This window comes from Primulina huaijiensis, unplaced genomic scaffold (assembly GCF_012295235.1).
Source record: "Primulina huaijiensis isolate GDHJ02 unplaced genomic scaffold, ASM1229523v2 scaffold42781, whole genome shotgun sequence".
Classification (NCBI taxonomy): Eukaryota; Viridiplantae; Streptophyta; class Magnoliopsida; order Lamiales; family Gesneriaceae; genus Primulina; species Primulina huaijiensis.
This window is the reverse complement of record NW_027360306.1, coordinates 422,045-441,657: the sequence shown is the minus strand read 5'-3', so window position 1 is coordinate 441,657 and position 19,613 is coordinate 422,045. Positions and strand designations below refer to the sequence as shown.

The window sequence follows — 19,613 nt, the reverse complement described above, 5'->3', positions numbered from 1 at the left end:
ACTAACATTCTAGATGGAAGAGTTCAGAGGCGAATTAATGAAAAGAAAACTAAATAATTAGAGTCATTTTCAAAGAGGAACTAATTACACTCCAAATTATCATGGGATTAATATATATTTATATATATATATATGTATATATATTTATATATTTATATATATAAATTCATGAAAAAAATTTATATAATCAAAACTTAAATCATTGAAGTTGTGGCACACTCAAAAATTTAATAATATTTTTTTAATCTGCGCTCTTTGAATTAATTGCGAAATAAATTCTTCATCTTACCGAGTTGTCCAGACCTTAATTCACATGGTTACACCATCTATCGTACGATATTGTTCAGTATTTATTAAATAGTTAAAGATAAATTTATCTCTGTTAGTCAAGCTACTTTGGTCAAGTCCATGATTGCTTTTGAAATTTACATATGAATAGCAAACAAAAACGAAAAAAAAAACATAAAAAACAAAACAAATAAAAAACAGAACAAACAAAACCATTACATTGGACTCAACTGTTGTGAAAAAGTAAAAATTTACGGTAAAAAGTAAAAATCTCAAATTCTTAAAATTATCACACTACACACTTTATAATATTTTTCTCTCAACTCACTTGTGATTTTCTTCACAAATGAGAGATCTATTTATAGAAAATTTTTACAAATAATCCAAAAATAAAATACATCATTACCTACATCATCACACACTAATTTTCAATATTCAACACCTAATTTTACCTAATTTTCAACATTCAACATTCAACATTCACATTTTCAACACAAATATTTTTCACATTTTTAAATAATTTTTCAACATCAACATTTATTATTTTATCAAAAATTACAACATGAATTAATAGTAAAAATCACAACTCAAATATTTTTTAAAAAAAATCATACAAGAGCTCGAAGACGAAGATCAATTTTCAATTGTTTTACCAATGTGATCAATCTAATTATTGCAACCCAACAATATATATCATTAATTGTATTCTTTGCAATACATCATAATCGAACTCATGAACTTAGTTTTGATACCAATTGTATGATTGAACGTTTGTCTTTTAACAAAAAGTTATAGACGATGATAACAATACAAATTTAATATCATATACCAAATAATATCTTAAACACCACGTTTCGACTAACCCAATTATCTCATCCCAACACATTACCTTAAAAGCATGAATCAATCAATACATTAAATTTATTTTTAAAAACTTAAAAGACTTTCTTCCTTAATACCATATTTCCCAAAATCTCAAGAGAGACACCTTTTCCAAATGTTATTTTTCGTGTAATACTTTTGCATATTAAAAATGTTTATTTGATGATTTGTCAATGGACAAATAATGTAGCAGAGGGCTGGGACTGGCATTATTAAACAACTCCTAGTCTGTACATTAGTTATTAATTGCCTTATATTTGAAGGCATTTCCCAACAATCTTCAAGAAAAGAAAACTAGTCTACATGTTATTCTATATATATGAATTTTCAAACATAAAAATTCTTGTAAGACGATTTTACAAATCAATTTTGTGAGACATATATTATATTTGTGTCACTCATAAAAAATTATTATTTTTTATGTCAAATTGTTATTTTTTTTTATCGTAAATATGAGCAGAATTGACTCATCTCATGAAGATTCGTGAAACAATATGACTTCTTCACTTTTTTTTAAATCTAGGGTCAATGTCATTGGAGTATCAGAAATCATCCCAATAAATATTATTTGCCGTCCTTTGACTTGGTTTTGCTTTGTACATTGTGTAAAAGAATCGAGTTCTTATATAATAATTATCAAGTGAAATATACATATAAATACAAAGCTTAAAAATGAAGAGTGAAAATTTCAAAAATGAAAAAAATAAATAAATAAACTCTATCGCCTCAATCAAATTATTTTTTGCAAACAATTTGTTGACATCTTATAACATAATAGTTACATTGATTTTAATTTTCTCTCGAAATTTATATTATCCCAACATGATACAATATATTATAATTTGTTTTCATACCACACGCATTCAAAACGAAATATATATTGTATGATATCAATAACCTAATACATTAAAAAAAAATTAAAACAAAAAATCGTCATATTCTCGATATAATTTTCTAGAAACATATTTTTTTTAAAAAAAAATTAAAACACAACTAACAAAATTAAATTCGGAATTTATTTTCTTGTGATATCATTGTCTCACATCTTAAAAATCAAATATTTAAAATGAGTTTATAATGGCTTACAATGAACTTCTATAACAACTTAGGTTAATCATTTTCGTAAGCCGAGGACGAATACGAAGTAGTTGCTATAGGGGTCATTGTACAGTCACGCAGGCGTGGGCCCGGACTCGAAGCGTGACAGAATGGTATCAGAGCTAGTCACCGGTATGGAACACCGAGAAATAAGTGATATGCGTGGCAAAGTGCTACGTGCATGAGAGCCACCTCTTGAACCTGCGGGGCAAAGTGCTACATGACTGGAGCAACCTCTTGAACCTGTAGGAGCCACCTCTAGATTCTCGGCGCCGGTGGATCGAGAGGTCAGGCCGCGACGAGGACGTCGCGTTATGAAGGAGAGGTGATTGTGATACCCTTGTCCCACATCTTAAAAATCAAATATTTAAAATGAATTTATAATGGCTTACAATGAACTTCTATAGCAACATGAGTTAATCATTTTCGTAAGGCGAGGACGAATACGAAGTAGTTGCTATAGGGGCCATTGTACAGTCACGCAGGCGCGAGCCCGGGCTCGGGTCGTGACATTTCTTCTTCTTATTTTTTGCTTTTCACTGAGTTGACAAAATCATTATTATTCAAAATATAAATAAAGAAATAACACATGTATCATATTTTTCTAATAATTTTAATACTAAATTCGTTTTCTAAAAAATATTTTAATAATGTAATTAAATTAATAATGAATTAAATAAAATTTTAAATTTCTTTTCATGTTTCCACAATCACGCATTAGCATATTGCTTTATATATATATTGCTAATGCTTTATATATATATATATAGTAATGGAGATGTAATAATAAAGAGTGCAAACTAACACAGTATGGGGAAATCAATTGGTTTAGGTAACTTTAATTGGTTATTCTTGGACTAACTCAAAGTGCAAACAAACATAATTACGCGCAAGTTTGAATTTCTATGTATTTCGTCAAGGACACTTCACCTCTTCGGTACGTAGTTACGAACGAAAGTTGTTAAAGACGCGAGATATATATATGGATAAATGGAATGAATCTTGGTTCTACAAGGATTGATTCATTACAATTTACAAGTCGCGAGACTTAAATAATAAATAAATTGGATTGTGGTTGTTCATGATCCTTCGGTCCTTCTACAAATATAAGCAAGATTAACATAATATAATAATATAAATTTTGAATGAATATCGGCACATATTAGTTTGTGATGAATGATTTCAATTATATGTTTAGCCTTAAAAATAAAATAATAGATGAAATATTAAATCCATATATTATTTATTTACACAAATTAGAATGAATTTCAAATACCTTTATTATTGAGTTAATTTGAAATTCGTCATAATTAATATGAAGCATTACTTAAACATGCAAGGGGTGGATTTGAAGTTTATGGTCACACTTCTCTAAAACTACAAAAATAATAATAATAATAATCTATTTGAAATCTATCAATCCAAATGCAACTTTAATTAAGCTATGATTTTTAGATTTTTCTTTGTAAATTTTCTTTGCAAATTTACAAAGAAAAATCTAAAAATCATGTCTCTCTAGTAATCTTGTATGAAGATGAATCATTATGCGTATTTCTTTATGCTCTATTAGGAATCAGTGGAACAAGGCATTTGGCTCAAAATTAGCAAAATAATTCTGGGCCTTCAAACAACAAATGTAATATTCAAAGACACCAACGAACTCTTGTGCAGTATTCTTGAGACAGATCAACTCCCAAGAAATAATATTTTGGGATGGAAATATGAGTTTATTAAGTTAAAAAAGAGAAATAATAGCATTACGTTAGATTTACATTAATTATGCAGGACAAATCAGAGAATTTATTACATGAACTTTAGGAGTAACAAATTCTAGGTGCGGTTGTAAATAAAGACATGGAATGAGTGGCAAATCAAGATCAAAAAGTACATTACTAAGAAAACTTAAGGTGGCTAAAGTTACATTTGCTCTTATTGACTCTCTTGTGCCGATTCCGCGTGTTATTGCACAACTATATGATCATCAATCCCTGATGGAAATATGAATATAATGCGCGAGAATACAAGTGTAGAGGACGGAATGGAATCACAACTTATGCAGATGAAGTGCAAAATTGCTGGATACCTGGGTGCTGGATCATACTGTGTAATGTGGATTGGCATCAATATCTAATCCCCTTAGCTTAGCCAATGATTCCACCCTTCCTTTCAAAGTATGGAGTTCCCTCAACCTGGACCCACAAAACTTTTTTCAATGCATTTTTAATTAAAGCATTTATATTGTTGAAAGAGCTATAAAAATACTGTAGATCAGTTACCATGACCTCGAATTTTTGGGAAAAAAAGAGTTTGTTTTTACTACATTAAAGATGAAAAAATACTGTAGGTTCAAATCCTTGAAACGGAAGCTTAACCGACATTCACATGTGTGTCTTAGATACTAATTCCTGGCTTTGTATTTCTCGATCTCTGGCTTACATGAGAAGAAGAGTGTAGAAGTAAATGAACTATAGATGGAACACCTACCACGATCTTGAATCTTTCGGAAAAGGTGATTTCTAGCATGGCATTAGAGTCATGATGTGCCATGTGTTTTACTTAGTTGATATTTGGTACTGATTTTTGGGCCATTATTGCTTCGCCCGCTTATGAACGAGGGTATACATTAAAGTAGAAAAACCATTGCTTGGAAATCTTTTATGAGCTCGAATTTTTAGGAAAAACTTTGAAACAGATAATTTCTTTTCTACTGACCTTGCAATCTCAGCACGTCTTCGAGCTTCCTCGGCCATGACGTTGATGTCCCTAAATGTGTGTTTGTCTGCAAACATTTTGGCCTCCACCGACTGAAGTCCGTGACGTGTTCGCTGTTCAGTTGCCCATGCTGCCTCCCGAGCTTCCTTACCAAAGTCCTTTTGAGGGGTAAAGGCGGTCTACAAAGAAAAAAATCAGCTGATCTGTGTGAAAATACAACTTGAAGGGAGCATGAATCAATAAAAATTTTCTACAGCTATTTACATAATAACTGGTTTGTATCTATAATAGCTGTAAAAGAATCGTATCCTACGAATATGATAAACCAAATAACAGTAGAAGTACTATATGGAAAGTCGCAGGTTCGACGAACCTTTTGATTTATCAACAGACTCCAAGCTCTCCCGCTCAGTGCATATCGAACACCAAATTTAATGGGATCAAGCAAGAAATACGTCACAATATTATACAACCATATCACAGCTGTCCAACCCCAGCCAATTTTCCTGATTCCAAATAAATCGCATGTTACCACCGCAGATAGCAAAGTTGCAACCTGTAAACATAGTACACCAGCATCTGTAATGCAAATTGACAAACGAAGCGAAGATAAACAAGCAAAACATTATTCATTATTCTTACCAATTGTGCAATGATAAATGCACAAACTAGAAGAAGACCAGGTCTTTCAGTGAAGGACCATCCTCTGGAACGTGTCACAAAGATTAAAGCTTGGCTGATGGTACTGACTTGAAGATAAACAGCAGATGCTAGTTGGGCTTTTAGTTCTTTATTACTGTCATCCGTTAGAAAACCCGTGTGCTTACTAAAATCTTTCACATTGAAATGGTTCTGATAAAGGGTCATAAATTATAAGAAGCAGGTTATGAAATAAAACAAGAGTGGATAAAAAATCCCAAGTGTTGCCATTACCGCGAAAAAAGAGGTTTCATAAGCTAAATGGAAAAATATAACGGTCATCAAAGCTAGGTAGCTTCCTAGAACAATCCCTGTAGCAAAAATTTCACTCAATTTCCATGAGTCAGGAGTCGGGGATGGCTTGACTCTGTCTTTTGATATCGTCATAATAGTACCTGAAGAAAAGTTAGCAGATTTAAGATGAAAAATATAGAAATACATGAAATGCATATATCTAAGAAGTGACATTAAATTTGGGCTATTGCATAAGAGGCTCTTACCATCATTAAGAATGGCAATGACAAGAACCATGAATGGTGGAAAGTCAAATCTCCAAAATGCCGTTAGCAACAAAAATCCCATCTGTTAAGTGAGCAACAAATCAAGTTTAAACGTGCAATTCAGACTAATAATAACCAAATTCATAATGACATAACTCTATAAAGTAAAGAAGCAAAGTGGCTTACCACAATACGTATTGTGATCGACACAGCATATATCTGAAAAGGAAAGATACTACTTAAAAAGTTTCAAAATAATCGTACGTACTTTTAGGAATGGATAAAAAGATTCTGGCTTGCCGTATAGTTTTTCATCCTTTGGAATATGGCACGGCTGGTTAGAACAGCACTAATATTACACTCAGCCCTGGTTCAGTCAAAACTATATCAGATGCACTTTGCGCGGCATCCGTGGCATCTGCCACTGCAATTCCAATGTCAGCAATCTTTAGTGCGGGCGCATCATTGACCCCATCACCGGTCATTCCGCAAATGTGCTTTCGACTTTGTAAAACTTGACAATCTCATACTTGTGTTCTGAATTCAAGAATAACTTGATGAAGGTTTTAATGTTTAGTGCCGTAATTAAGAGTTAAGACAATTTACCAGGAAAAACTCCAGCAAAACCATCAGCTTTTTCAATGAGTTCTTCAACTGGTAGAGCCGCAACAGATGAATCTTTATGGTCTCCTAACAATGACGAGGAAGGATACATGTTCGTGCCCATTCCAAGACGTCTTCCAGTCTCTTTACCAATAGCTAATTGATCACCTAGAAAATTTTCATCACCGTTAATTATGCGGATCATGTAAAGTTGCAACATTGTATCCTCTTCACGATGTTGCATTTAAAACCAGAGATACAGAAAGTAGATAGATTGAAAATAACTTTATTCGTTAATCAAAATGAGAACTAGCACATGAGCTTTTGCTTTAAAGAAGTTGCTAGCAACAATGAACACCTGTAATCATCTTGACACTAACTCCAAGATCAAGAGCTTTTCTTATTGTTTCAGCACTGTCATGGCGTGGAGGATCAAAGAGAGGGAGAAGACCGACAAATTCCCATGGTCCACCAGAGCTTTCCTTAGTTCCTTCCGGTACTACCTGCAGCGAGTATAATCCGTAAATACATGAAGATGGAATGAAAAAGATCTTGGCATTTTACTAGATTGTGACGGAAGAAGCTACCTGGCGTGTAACTGCAAGTGATCGGAGACCTCGTTCGGCAAATTTATCTATGATTGAATGGACCTTATTTTCAATCTCTGACTTGTTGTATGCCAGATTCAGAATCTACAAGTCCATCATACTAACTTTTAGTTCATTCAGCCTAATGCCATGGTCACATTGTTTTTCCAAATAGTATGATTTTACAAACATATTTACTAGATCAATTACATACAGGGGCTGATCTATTTAGGCAAAGGTGAGCATTTATCTGGCCTACCATTTTAAAAACGCTAGAGTTTTACCTAGAAAAGTTTTTATTTTGTAAAAATATTATATTTGGCCACCAAAAAATATTTTAATATTTTTGCCCATCTCAATCTAGAATCTCGGTTTCGTCCCTTCAGATCTGCTAGACTAATATTTTTTATTTACAGATGTTTTGGAAAGTACAGGAAACAAGAGACTTACTGACATAGATTTATATACACAGTAAAATTTCATATATAGCTTAATGCACAAAGGATACCTGCTCAGGTGCACCTTTGCTCACTCTGTGCATTACACCAGCACTATCTACGTAGGTGAGTGCTGTCCTTTTGTCAGTCGGATTGAATGGAAGAAAGTGAATTTCTGTTATTCCCGCCCGTGCCTTGCATTAATCAAATAAAAGTTTAATTATTTCTAGATGTTCTTTAATGATGACAACAAGACCAGACTCAAAAGATCATGAAGAACTTACTCGAAAATTTATTTTATACCAATTGTCAATGGACAAAAGGTCATATACAGAACGAACTTTTAGAAGCCAGATAAAGAAAATTTTTCAGATGATAGAATACCTCTTTAGGATCATCCAACATTGATACAATTGCACAGTCAATAGCATCTTGGTTTTCTAGCCTCGAGGCTCTTGCAGCCCTCAATACAACCATGTCTCTATCAACGTCTTTTGGAAAAACCTACCATGATCAGTACAATGATGTTGATAACATTTTAATGAAGTAAACATCATATAACCCAAGAGGAAAATTTTAAACCATTCAATTCTTTCAGTGAGTTTGAGCACATTGGTTCATTCAAGTAAAATAAGCATCAACCTCGATTAAAGTTTTGTCCACCGTAAGTTTGTTGAGAGTAAGAGTGCCAGTTTTATCACTGCAAAGCACGTCCATTCCAGCCATTTCCTCAATTGCCGTCATTCTTTTTGTTATCGCACCCTGTCAACGTGAGACACGGTTTTACCAATTTTCGAAGTGATCCCGAATCATTTTGTACCATAAAGGCTCCCATGTACATGATCAAATGTCAAGAAACGCATTTGGTGTATATTGCACAGAATAACTTGGGGAAAAAATTTCCATATTTTACCTACCTGTTGAGAGAGGCGGTGGGAACCAATTGCCATGGTGACAGAAAGAACCGTTGGCATTGCAATGGGGATTCCGCCAATCAATAGAACAAGAAGATTATCTACGGCTTCCCGGTAACCCCTATGTTGGCTCGCAAAAATCACAATGACTTCAATCACTATTCCAGTGGCAATTGAACAAATGCAGAAGTTACCAATCGAAGTCAAGACCTGAATAGCAGTAGAAATGCCATATTTCAAAACATTTTCACCGTAATCAGACATTAAGAATCGAAACAAATCGTACAGCAAAATTGAAAATGAACTAGAACTTATGCAATGGACCTGCTGAAAATGTCCAACATGGGTAGTGTTTTCCACAAGATGAGCTGCCTTTCCAAAGAATGTATGCACTCCAGTTGCAATCACGACTGCTTCAATTTCACCTTGCTTACACGTGGAACCCGAATACACACCGTCGCCAGGATTTTTGCTCACTGGAAGTGACTCTCCGGTTAATGCAGACTAAAGATAAAAAGGAAGAAGATTAGATGTTGAAACCTCCAATTGAAACTACTTAAAACCACATTTCAAATCAATTTGCGGGAAGTATCATATTGGCAATCTTATAGGTCATTGTTCCAGTTCCATGGCAATACAATGAAAAGGTGGTTTCACACAATTATCGACTGAAAAGGTAAAAAAATACTTTAAAAAAATCTAAATCAGTAATAGAATATGTAATTTCAGCTATTGTTTTTCAAATTGCCAACAGCATCATACTGAAAGTATGGAATAGAGGCCTTTGATCCCATTTCGATCATGGAATTGTTATTTAGGGCAAAGATGCTCTGAATGTTACATTTTTCTGAGTCAGCCATTCCGTTGAACATAATATTGAAAGCACGTAATTTATAGATATAACCAATTATTGTTCTTTCATGTTTCTTTGCTTCTTTTTTTATTATTTTCGGGACTAGATTAGAAGTACTATTAGAATATATACTGCAATATGTTAAACTCTTACAAAAAGCTTTTAAAATATGATATGTTTAAGTATTTTGCTGTTACCTGATCAATTTTGAGTGGATCTCCTTGAAGTAAACGTGCGTCTGCAGGAATGATGTCTCCGAGTTTGATACTAACAATGTCTCCTGGAACCAACACAGATGCATCTTCTTCGCTCCATTTTCCATCTCGTAAAACCTAGTCATATGGTTAAATTTACTAAAAGATAGACCTTGTAAAAAAATGAGACATTTCTCCACTCAAAAAATGCAAAAAAGCATAATAAAGTCAAATTTCCCTATAGCAGACCTTAGCCTTGGGAGCCAACCGAGCCATCAAAGCTGCAGCTGCATTCCCAGCGTTGTTTTCCTCTATAAAACTTATAGTTGAATTCACGATAAGGAGTGCAAGAATTCCGAAAAAATCACGGTAATCAACTCCCTGAAGCATAAATTGAATATTGGCATTTAGGCATAGGCTCCAAATTGCATACTCATTTCACAAGTACTTTGAATGCTTAAACCCTTGGATTTTACCTTTCCATGTGGAATAGTGATAGCCATGATGGCAGCTGCTTCCATAACCCATGACAAAGGATTCCACATAAATCCAAGAAACTTGAGTATTTTACTCTCCTTTAGGATAATAAAAAGAATGATAAAATCAATCAGGCCTGGGAAGAAAACTTATAGATACACCATATAGTTCAGATATGTGGCGAGAAAAAAGATTAACATACCTCTTTTTCTTCGAGTTTATTATATCCAAACACTTGCAATCGTTTTTGAACCTCAGCAGAGCTAAGACCCCCTTCCGTGCATTTCAACTTCTCAAAAACTTCTTCAATAGGGATATTCTCCTGCCATAAAAAAGTGTTTAGATCATAATAGGATAGTAACCAATATCTAGAAATAACTTCTTACATAACCACTGACATTTAACTTTTATCTTAGTATAGTCAGTATGAAAATAGTAGTACATAAGAGATCATCTAAATCAACTGACGTAACCATTATATTGTGATGAGATTTTTTTACTGTTGTGATCAATGAATACGTTCCATCCTGGATATTATGAATGTTTTCCATGTATACAAGCATCTATATAATACCGATAGAAAACAAAGAACATATGCTACTCGATCGATATAAAAAATTATCAGATAGTATATCGATTAGTATTATAGTCAACCTCACTTTTGACTTCTAAACGATCATATATTGAATCTCACCAATTCAACAATTTCATTATTGATGGCTTCCATGGCCACTGCGGTTTAATCCTTGTCCATAGTAACCGGTTTGGATTAAGCACTTTGTGGCTTTTCTGTACAATCTGCAAAGGAGTATATAAATTAAGAAATTGGAAAAACAGTAAGGAACATAAGCATCGACTGATCCAGAACATATGAGCAAACAATATATTGAAGTATCCGTGATGGGAAAAGATACTAAACTCCAAATTCTGTTCCTTGTCTCATTTCTACTTTTTCTGCTCATTGGACACAAATACATGATTCAGTTGCATAGATTGAATCACATACTCCACCCACATATTGCAAAATTCTTTGCTTCCCCTAAACAAACAATACATGTGCATGTACTAATGTGACCTTTTGAAATTAACAGCTATTCCAAACGGCACAGCATCACAAAACACCGCACGAAAATGATTCTTGAGTCACATTTAACCATAACAGGTTTTCACAATGTTCCAAGTTTCAAACAGAAGATAAACTACATTTTATTTCCTTAAATTAAATGATAGTGGTAAACAAATTAATGCTTCCTAAGTCAACATAAGATCCAAGAACTCGTGCATGAAAACCGAATCCCATAATGGAAAAGAATTAATACAAGCAATCTGCACTTCAAGATCATAACAACCGATACCGGGAGTACTTATGAATCAGCCCAACTGGAAGGATTTCATAAAAGTCAAGCCTTTTTCCTTGAATTTGCGTAAAATACAAAAGGTCCGACGATGTGAGCGAGGGATGCAGCAGAACATTCATGGAATATATATAAGGTGGCACAAACGTAATAAGTAATAATGCGGGCATTGGTTGTATCTTCGATGAGTTAAGCCTGGCTTCTGAATGTCCGCCAACAAAGAATCCTCAAGACCGGAAAAGGGCAGTCTATCTGGAGTCGAAAAAAGTGAGTGAATCTTCCAAAATGCATGTAGTCCAAAACACACAGGAGGATAAAAAAAATGAAAAACAACAGAAATGTTTGGTTTATTTATTTTGGTCTGAATAGATTATTTTGAAAGCCGTGGGAGACGGCTGTTCGGATTCGAATTCAACTTGAAAAATGTTCTTACACACTCAAAAAAACTCTCGAGACTACTAAATTCATGAGACAGTTCGATTCTTTTATCATTTACATTTATATGTTAAAAAACAGAAAAAATGTGAAAATTGTGAATTTTTTCTTTAAAGCCAAGTGGGGATGAAATCACCAAGATCAAATGAATAATCTTGTCTGTTATGAAATGTTTATATCTTTTGCCATTGACACTTCAGAACATATCTTTCACTTCCAATAGGTCATTTGTTATGCAAATTAATATCAATTAAATACTCTTAAGAAGTAAATTTATTCCATAAATTTTCATTGTTATTATGTATAGTTTAAAAATTATTTAATTGAAAATCCAAGCACATAAAAGAGACATTCAAAAAATAAATAAAACTAAAAAAAGGGAACTGGAGCATAATTCCAATAATAATATTTGTTATGCAGTGACTGAGTAGGTTAAAATATTAAAGATCTTGTCGCATGTAAGTAGATTTTTTATAATATGCAACAAGAAGTAAGTCAACGAACGAATTAAATAGAAAGAAACAAAAGAAAATTGGTTAGAACAAATACATGAAATTATATTGAATGATAAAAATAAATAAAAGAAATGATAATATAATTACTCTTAAAGCATCATTAATTAACAATTAATAAAAAAAACCAATCAGATGACAGCAACATTGTCATTTTCTAGACGTTGTTTATGTATATAATAATAAAAAAGTTGCCAAAATGTACGTACATAACCAAGATTTATTAGGATTTAACATCAGAATGTGCTGCAAGAAAAGCCAAATCAAGGGTTTGATAGATACTATCTATCTACGTAGATAATGTCCTCATTTAATTTATCCAACACATAACACGCGTTTTGAGTGATAAATCATACTCACTCATTCATATATTATTAATGAATGACATTATTTTTCATTCAGTACATGTGTCATCTGTTGGATGGATAATGATACTACGTATATAGATAACGCGAACGAAACCAAATCAAGCCACCTGGTTGGATATTGCGATCTAATTCAGTAAAAAAAATTTAAGGGAGACACAGGTTTATTGATTTAATTGGCGATTCCACTCCTTAAAAGAAGACACAACAATCTCATATCTCTGATGGATATAGAATAATAAATTAATGGCGAAAAAATATATATACAAGACGGTTATTTAGATAATTTTCGTCCAGCCACATTTTTTTGTACAGATCGAGCTGTCTGAAGATCATATTTTTTTAGTTATTTTCGAGGTACGTGGAACATATATTTATTTATTATTTAATAACATCAACTCTGATTTATTGTTTTTGAAACTATAATTTAATTTCAAACGTTTGAAAGTTTTCAACGGTATTGTCATTACCCAAATTGAAGAAAGGGAAAAAAAGTCACGAAAATATATTATCATATGTCCAAATATTGATTAATTATGCATAAGATTAATCCACTATTTTTTTTTCACAATCTGCTTTTTTTATAAATACTTCTTGTTTAATCTTTTGATTTCTTGATGGATTATTCTCGTTAGTTACAGTTGGGGATGGGTATTTGGCCGCTTTTCTTAAAAAAACAATGCCGGTTCGTGTTATTATCGAATAATAAAAAAGTTTAAAATGTTATAAAAAATTGATTTATGTGAATAAATAAAAAAATATGTTTATTTTATGTACACTTACTTCTCTAATCAAGTATAACATTTTATATCATGCATTCAAGAGGTGTTCGAGTTGATAAAATAAGAAATACTTATCCAGTGTGAGGAGTTCGATTCTCTAAACCAACATCTTCTTGCGCGAGTTTGTCACACATAAGTGCCTAGTGTGGTTTATTTGAATAACGTGGTCTGCAAACTATTGCGTTAGGTCGATAGTTTACTCAGTGCGCACCGAAAGATAATATTTGCGGGTTCTCACGTCAAAAAAAATATTATAACAAGTAAAAAGATATATGATTGCGCCAAATACATATTAAAAACATAAAGTGTATGGAAGGTGAATACAAATTATTCAATAATAAATTAATGGGATAATAAAGAATGATAGCAGAGTTTTCTTGATTCTAAAACTCCACCCATTCATGAATTTTTTTTTAAAAAATAAAAATAAAAGAAAACTCGATCCATTGAGATTATAAGACTCTTACATCTTTTTAACATGTTGAAACTTTAAGTCAATGAATTTTGAAATTATGATATAAATCAGCCCAAGTAAAAAATAATTGTCATTTATTTGAATCAAATTACCATTACACAAAGATCACGTGACTCCTGTCCCCTGGGCCCAATAACAAATAAACTAATTTGAGCCCACAGGAACGGGTTCAATCCCAATAACAGTGATTAGGGTCAAACTTATGTAATCTTACATTCTTCAATATTTGGGCATAAGATATTATTTATATTTTAGCACAAGTGTGCGTATTCTTGAATTTTTCATCTTTATTAGCTTTTTTATTCATATTTATTAGCTTTTTTTAAAATTATTATGTTTTAAGATTAGGTTTTTGTTTTGGCAATCGACTGAACCTTCACAGGTTTATGGCAAATTTTGATTTCTTGATATAGTCTTAGCAAATTAGCTGAAAAAAAAAGGAAATAAAGAAGGAAGGAAATTCCCGCAAATTTATTGTATTATGTCTGTTTAATTTTAAGAGATTAATGAAAAATTAACATGTACTTTGATAATCAACTTTTTAATTATTAAAATAAAATATTTGATTCTTTAAAAAGACATCCGAATTAGTGTAACATGCGACTGTTTGATCAAAGAGGAGTAGTTCGATTCCCAACACTTTGTTCGACGATCTGAATGTTGTTTATCATCCTTTGCTTTATCCATTTTCTGTTACACATAATTTTACCGACCCATATTTTGTTCCAGACTTCCAGACCAAAACCCTCGGCACTTCCGATCTATCTCGGCCTCTGTCCGTACGTGACCGGCGGACCCACGTGATGTGCATTTCACTTGGTTAGCTTGTGCGTTTCTGGTTAGATTTTTTTTAAAGTAGAGTGTTGATTGCTAGTCTCTTTCAAGCGAAGCCTATTTCCCACCACAAGTTCTCGCTACGTTCCACTTCATGATACTTATAATTTTAAAATGTGGGATTTTTCATACTCTTAATTATCCTGTTTTATTTGTCTTTTCCACTTTGTTTTTTGCCTGTACTCGTAGTTTTTGCCAAAGGGTGAACTGTGAAGAATCCCAAGAAATTTTCTTGTTTTCACGCAATAATGTGGAGGGTTCTTGGAATATTTTCAGAGAGGGATAAGATGATTTTTGCTTTCTGTTAATGTGGGATTGTTCATATATGTGCATAGGATTGTCTGTCATCGGTTGATTTGTGGGTTAAGTTTGAAAGATCTTTGGTTCAAATTAATGGCTCTTAATATTTTTAGCTCAAAGTCATTATCTTCCGGTTCAGAGATGATGCTTTCGAACCCTTTACTAAACTCGAGACGTATTGTTAAAGGCAGTCCATTGGGGTGTTCCTGCAGAGGTAAAACTCTGGATTCCCAATTTCCCAAGACAAAAAAGGGCGATTCTGTGAGGAAACCATGCATTTTCATTATAAGTTCTGTTTATTCAATCTTTAGCAAGCGTTTAATGAGTGCTTTGGAATGCCTTTTTGACAAACCTCTTGCTGGGAATCAGAAAAATTGTGAGGTTATTCTTGAAGAATATTGACTAATGGCTGTTCAAAAAACGCAAGATTCTATTAGTCCTGTTACCTGCTGAGAATGTTTTGTACTTATCTGTTAAGAGCAACAATTGATGGTCATAGGTGTTTGAGGGTGATATAAGTTGTAAAATGTTTGAGTTGCGCTGCTATCACTAACTTTACTTTTCAATAAAAATTGTACATGTTGCTTAAAAAAAGAGAAATTTTACATATTCGATCTTATAATTAGCGCTAGAGCTAAGATCATGTGTTAGTTCAACAAAAAGTCACTATCAAGGATGGAATGGAGCGAGAACGATGCTCTTTTTCCATAGTTTCATGCTTGTAAAGGTTAAGGTATGATCAGAGCTGTATTAATAAAAAATACGAGGAAAAGATGTCATGGAATGGGATAAATTTTCCACTTGCTGTATTTTCAATTCACATTGCATTATTTCTCTTGCTTTCTGACTTGTCTTTGATGGAAACAGAATATGCCAAAAAAAAATCTGAAGAAATTCCTGTTTTCCTTTTTCTCTTCATCTCCAGGCTATTGTCCAAGGGCTTCCTATTCAGAAACTTCACAGAATACCACCTCTGCAGTTGGCCAACATGATTATATAGACTCATATTCTTATCAAATCGATCGAATAAATGGATCGAGTTCAAGCGCCTTCATTAAAAAGATCGATATACTTGATGCATTTGATGATGAATATGGTGGAGTCATGGTAAATCCTGAGAGATTGCCATCCAATCCCAATGTGTTTGCACGGGTACTTCATTTGTCAGTGCACCATTGGAAAGTAAAGGTATATTCTCTTATGTAGTTTCCTAAACTTCACTTGTATTTTTATGTGAAAAGGCTTGAAATTTTGAGTTTTATCCATTACCATGTATTATTAATTATAAAAAGTCTCCTTAGGCACTTGTTTGTGCTAAGAACAAGGCATTGATTGTTTACACGCCCTTGTTTTGTCGAGTGTTCGGCTCGAGTTCTGCAATAATTGGAGTTATATGTCATTATATTATCCAATATTTCAATTTATTATCCTCATATTTAATGTTCTTTATTATCACATCACACGAACTTAACCGATCCTTCGAGTATTGGTTTTTGGTCTCTTGATATGTCATAGTTTGAATTCGAAAAAATACCATCCCCCCTCCTCGAGCCTTTTTTATTTTTTATTTTCAAACGTGACATAATTTCAATAATCAATACCATATGAACTACAATTATTTCAAAACATTTCTTGATAGTTTGGAAAACAATCCCTCCAAATTTTACATCACACATGTCAAGTTTGCTCTTCACCTTGAGACTGTTCAATCTACTCTGGTATATGAAGTTTGGCTTTGATGTTATATGTTTCTTAATTAGTTGCTTAGTCTGAAACTGGCCAAAGTATTCCTTCCATGAACTTTGATTTTCATTACAAGGTGCCGGCTATTTCAGTTTTCTTGAAATTGAATTTTTGAGGGCATTCATAATCTAAAGCTAAATAATTTTAGGGAAAGAAGGGAGTTTGGTTGAAGCTGCCACTTGAAAAATCTGATCTTGTTCCCGTGGCTGTAAAGGTAACATCTGCAAACTTTCAATTGGACAATGTCAATAATACCAAACAATCTCTACCTATTTTGCCCAGCATTTTCAAATTCATGCCTAAATCAAATTGGTTAGCTTTGCACAGGAAGGATTCCTGTATCATCATGCCGAAAGATCATTCGTGATGCTGACTTTCTGGATCCCGGATGGACCATCCCTTCTACCATCTAACGCTTCTCATCATGTTGGAGTTGGTGGTTTTGTGATCAACGATAATGATGAGGTTAGTTTTCATTGCTTTACGAAGATCCAATATTATATGAGGGTCCGCTATATTCCTATACCCCTCAGTTTTTGGGCTGGCATGGTTCTGACGTTTCACTTAGTTACGATGTTGGCCTGAAAATACTTGTACCGAGCCTTTGTCTTATGAATAAAAAATCAAATATGTTTGAAGATTTACTGAAATTACGTTTCATTTTTCAATCAAACAGGTGCTAGTAGTGCAAGAAAAACATTGTGCTCCCAAACTTCATGGTTTATGGAAAATTCCTACCGGTTTCATTCTCGAAGTGTGTTTTATTACTATGAAGTCTTAAGTGATTATTTGTCCAGGTACTTGTATCCCTCACTTGTATTAATCGTATAATTTTTGTCAGTCGGAGGAAATCCATTTGGGAGCTGTAAGAGAAGTAAAAGAGGAAACTGGGGTACATAAGATTACTTGATATTAGCTAATTTCTCTGTGATCAGTCAATTCCTCTATACCATACTGTGCGTAGATGTGGAATATGATATGATTTTCGCTGTTGTGCCAGATTGATACCGAATTTGTGGAAGTTGTAGCTTTCAGGTAAAAAACTAACTGCTGCATGTATTCAAGTGTATAGTGGAACGTTCAAGAATTCATTATGCATAAATATGGCTTTTTAATGTTACTGGTATTTTTCGATTTCATGATCAACCCTTGCATATTTCACACAAGGCAAGCTCATGATGTTTCTTTCGAGAAATCGGATCTGTTCTTTGTCTGCATGTTGAGACCACTGTCAACAGCAATTAAAGTTGACGATCATGAAATCCAAGCGGCCAAGGTAAGCATTATGTTTTTCTTGAGTAAGAACATTTCAATATGAAATTACCTGGTCCTTTTGCATGTGCTTCGACTTGTAAAATGATTTAGATATCAAATATGACGTAAAACCAGCATCTGAAGGGATTATTATCTTGAGTAACTATTTAATAAATAATTACTCGAGAAATGCCCATCATTCCCATGATTATTCAATATTCACACGTTTTAACTCAATTTACGTGTTTGTCACTGCACAGTGGATGCCTCTCCACAATTTTGCGAATCAACCATTGATCCAAGAGGACAGGATGTTCAAGAAAATCATTGACATTTGCGTTGCACAACTTGAGAAGCGATATTGCGGATTATCTGTGCATCAATTATTCTCCAAATTTGATGGAAAATTATCGTCGTTGTACTTCAACGGCGTCAAGGACCAGGACTCCGACTGTCGAGCTGAGTAAAGAAAACCTTCTACTACAGAATCTGTGCATACAAATGTGACACGGTGTCATGTAAATATAATGTTTGCAGAATCTGTTCCTCAATTCCCTTATTTTACTGGTGTAGCAACTGATGGGTTTATATGCTTTGGTACTTACTGAAGTATTGATCGACTTATGTCAACATCTCTTTGTACTACGTATAAATAGAAATTATTATTTGAATTTTGTCTCGACCATCGTTTACTGTTTCATTGATAGCATAAAAATCAATAATGTATGATACTTTATGATCATAAAATAAAAAACTTCATAAACATCAACCAATTTGTTTTGTCGATAAAAAAATATAATAAAGTGAAATATATATAAAAAAAATTGAAAATAATAACAAAGCAAAAACCTCAATCACCAAAATCAGATGAAATAGACATTTTTTTATCAGGTACAACAATTTCACTCTAAAAAATTTCTGAATTTGAAAAAAAGAAAAAGAGTGAGTTGTAAAACATTCATTCCACTGAACGAAAAAAAAAAAAGAAACGAGGAAATGGATGGAGAAGACGTGGGATAGTGGAGAAAGTTATTTTGAACGACCAATATACTATTTTGCATGTCTATTTAATATAACTAGGATAAATCAGACCATCTATTACAAGTATCAAATACAGTCTTTTTTAAGGGATTCTTGTTATAGCTTGTAAATCGGTTTGGACAGTGTACTTTATTTTACAATGTTAAGAACCGCTTCGCGATTTTATGAAACAAAAGTTTGTGTGTTTATGGAAATTATCTTGAATTTTGGACAATATCACCGATCCATAGCGTGACAATTTGGTATTCAAACTGAACAAGCAACGTCGGTTAA

General features: G+C 33.1%; 1 protein-coding gene and 1 pseudogene across 1 annotated transcript; one reads left to right on the top strand and one right to left on the bottom strand.

Annotated features, from left to right (window-relative positions):
- Positions 1 to 4,017: 4,017 nt before the first annotated feature.
- LOC140969767 (plasma membrane ATPase 1-like) lies at positions 4,018 to 10,998 on the bottom strand (annotated as a pseudogene).
- Positions 10,999 to 15,099: 4,101 nt separating this feature from the next.
- Positions 15,100 to 18,908, top strand: LOC140969814 (nudix hydrolase 8-like). The gene is made up of 9 exons (XM_073431293.1): positions 15,100 to 15,516; positions 16,228 to 16,490; positions 17,194 to 17,259; positions 17,373 to 17,510; positions 17,722 to 17,799; positions 17,887 to 17,937; positions 18,046 to 18,080; positions 18,213 to 18,321; positions 18,560 to 18,908. The coding sequence occupies exons 1-9, from the start codon at positions 15,396 to 15,398 to the stop codon at positions 18,764 to 18,766; spliced, it is 1,068 nt and encodes a 355-aa protein (XP_073287394.1). The 5' UTR covers positions 15,100 to 15,395; the 3' UTR covers positions 18,767 to 18,908.
- Positions 18,909 to 19,613: the final 705 nt, after the last annotated feature.

What these genes read in the sequence shown, in the direction of transcription:
- LOC140969814 (XM_073431293.1), top strand. Translation starts at nt 15,396, where the DNA reads ATGGCTCTTAATATTTTTAGCTCAAAGTCATTATCTTCCGGTTCAGAG. An exon ending in CTACCGGTTTCATTCTCGAA is followed by an intron (nt 17,800 to 17,886) that starts GTGTGTTTTATT and finishes AATTTTTGTCAG; the next exon opens with TCGGAGGAAATCCATTTGGG. An exon ending in GTGGAAGTTGTAGCTTTCAG is followed by an intron (nt 18,081 to 18,212) that starts GTAAAAAACTAA and finishes ATTTCACACAAG; the next exon opens with GCAAGCTCATGATGTTTCTT.